At 38.1% G+C, this 1,808-nt stretch overlaps 1 protein-coding gene across 1 annotated transcript; it reads left to right on the top strand.

Annotated features, from left to right (window-relative positions):
• The first annotated feature begins 341 nt into the window (after positions 1 to 341).
• Positions 342 to 938, top strand: LOC116180276. Its single transcript, XM_031500183.1, has 2 exons — positions 342 to 543; positions 588 to 938. Exons 1-2 carry the CDS (start codon positions 399 to 401, stop codon positions 926 to 928), a joined length of 486 nt encoding a protein of 161 aa, XP_031356043.1. The 5' UTR covers positions 342 to 398; the 3' UTR covers positions 929 to 938.
• The last annotated feature ends 870 nt before the right edge of the window (positions 939 to 1,808 follow it).

The raw sequence follows: 1,808 nt of genomic DNA, 5'->3' as shown, positions 1-1,808 counted from the left end.
AGGCGATGTTTTAGTGTTTTGGTGCAGGATAAATGATTGAATCTTATTATGACAGGAGTTATGAGGGTTAAGTAAGAGACTTACGTACAACTCTAGTATGGGATTTTGGGGTAAACGCAGTTTATGATGGAGATTATACAGTAAAGCAAACAGATTTTTTTAAAAATATCACCATAAAACAACATTACAGTTAGTAAAGATAAACAAGATTATACTATTACGTTTTCTTAATAGGAATCTATAGATAATTAATTGTCATCTTCTGTTACTGTTATTATTTTACTTGCTAGGTCAGTGTCGTTCTTTTCACTTTCTATTACTCTGCCTTTGCAGTTGTCAATTTTTGGAGCTACCTACCTAAAAAATGTAAATATTTTCTAAACAAACGAGATCACGCTATGGTAACGAAATTTGGAATACTACCATATCAGGTGCCAGTGACCGAACTAACAGAAACAGCTTCAGTACTTATCAGGATAATGAAGAACTTGGCATACTGTCTATTCCTCTTTGCCTTCTTGCTTGCTCGGGGTAGTGGAGAAGGTGTGTATTCAGCTGCGACGTCGCAAAGCTCATCAGTTTTGTAGATGCACCTTGCGGAAGTTGTCCGAATCTGCTAACGATGAGAGGATCAGCGAAGATTGTGTCCAGCTTTCGGGAACTTTGTCTCAAGCCAAACGGTTTGGAGGAATTGAAGGAATGCTTGTGCGGAGACATCGACCTAACTTGCATTGGTGACGTTTTTAATAAGTGTCAACTGCTCGACGGTCCAATTCTTCCTGGTTCATTGATTCGCTTTAATTTTAACTGTCTAAATGCCACTGAGTTGCATCATCTCAGGTATTGCATATGTATCATGTCAGCTGAAAGTTGTCAATCGCATTTCCTAAAATGCGCTCAGGAAGGTGTACCAATTTTGTTTTTATAAATTTAAGTAATCTACCATGTTACTTTGTATATTATGTGCTCTATTGATACAATTAAAGCACAGTGTATAAATAAATTGATTGGGATTGAAAACCGTTTGCTAACTGACTTGAAATATGAGAACCGTGAAGTTCCGGAGGTCCGTAGAAAGGGATTGGTTGGGGTATGACGAGGCGGGAAGGCGAAGATTTTTAGCACAGACCTCAACGATCATTCCTGCTTCACACTGATTTTCTCGGCGCGAATTCTTTTTTAGTTCTCGGGGCTCAACGCGAATTGTCCAACGGCTTAATCTGAATTCCTCTCACGATGCGACGCGGGTTCTCGCGCGGCTCAATCAATTTGCCCACGTGCATTGGACTGTAATATCAATTCGGGGTAGTATTCACATTTTACACTCAACTGGTGCTCATTTTAGTCAGTGTCAAAAAACTTCGAGAAATCGTTATTTTAAGATGGACACAGTTTAAATGAACTGATTTAGCTGCAATTTCCATGGATAATGAAGAGCAAAGAAACCAAAAACGCAGGATGAAATGGGTTCACGACATTTGAGTATGCGAAAAACCGAAGGAGAATTTGTAGACTTGTAGACGAGGAATGACAAGTGTTTCTAATTTAAATACCTACCTATAACATCCAACAATTTTTTTTTCGGGGCCCAAAAAAAGGCAGTGTACCTACAACCTTCCTTTTTTACAAAAAAATCGACTGCACCAAAATTTCTCGGGAAGACACTTTTTCTTATTAATTTTGGTGCGTAGAATCCAAAACAATTTGTACTTTTTCGATCAGACTTCTCAATCAAAAGTTATAGACTAGAAACCAATTTCGAAAAAAAATTCAAAGGGCTGTAACTTTTGAACTAGTAGCCCAATCTT

This window comes from Photinus pyralis, unplaced genomic scaffold (genome assembly GCF_008802855.1).
Source record: "Photinus pyralis isolate 1611_PpyrPB1 unplaced genomic scaffold, Ppyr1.3 Ppyr1.4_LG9, whole genome shotgun sequence".
Classification (NCBI taxonomy): Eukaryota; Metazoa; Arthropoda; class Insecta; order Coleoptera; family Lampyridae; genus Photinus; species Photinus pyralis.
The sequence above is the reverse complement of the archived record's forward strand: the minus strand, read 5'-3'. Positions and strand labels throughout refer to the sequence as shown.

What these genes read in the sequence shown, in the direction of transcription:
- LOC116180276 (XM_031500183.1), top strand. Translation starts at nt 399, where the DNA reads ATGGTAACGAAATTTGGAATACTACCATATCAGGTGCCAGTGACCGAA. An exon ending in TGCTCGGGGTAGTGGAGAAG is followed by an intron (nt 544 to 587) that starts GTGTGTATTCAG and finishes TCAGTTTTGTAG; the next exon opens with ATGCACCTTGCGGAAGTTGT.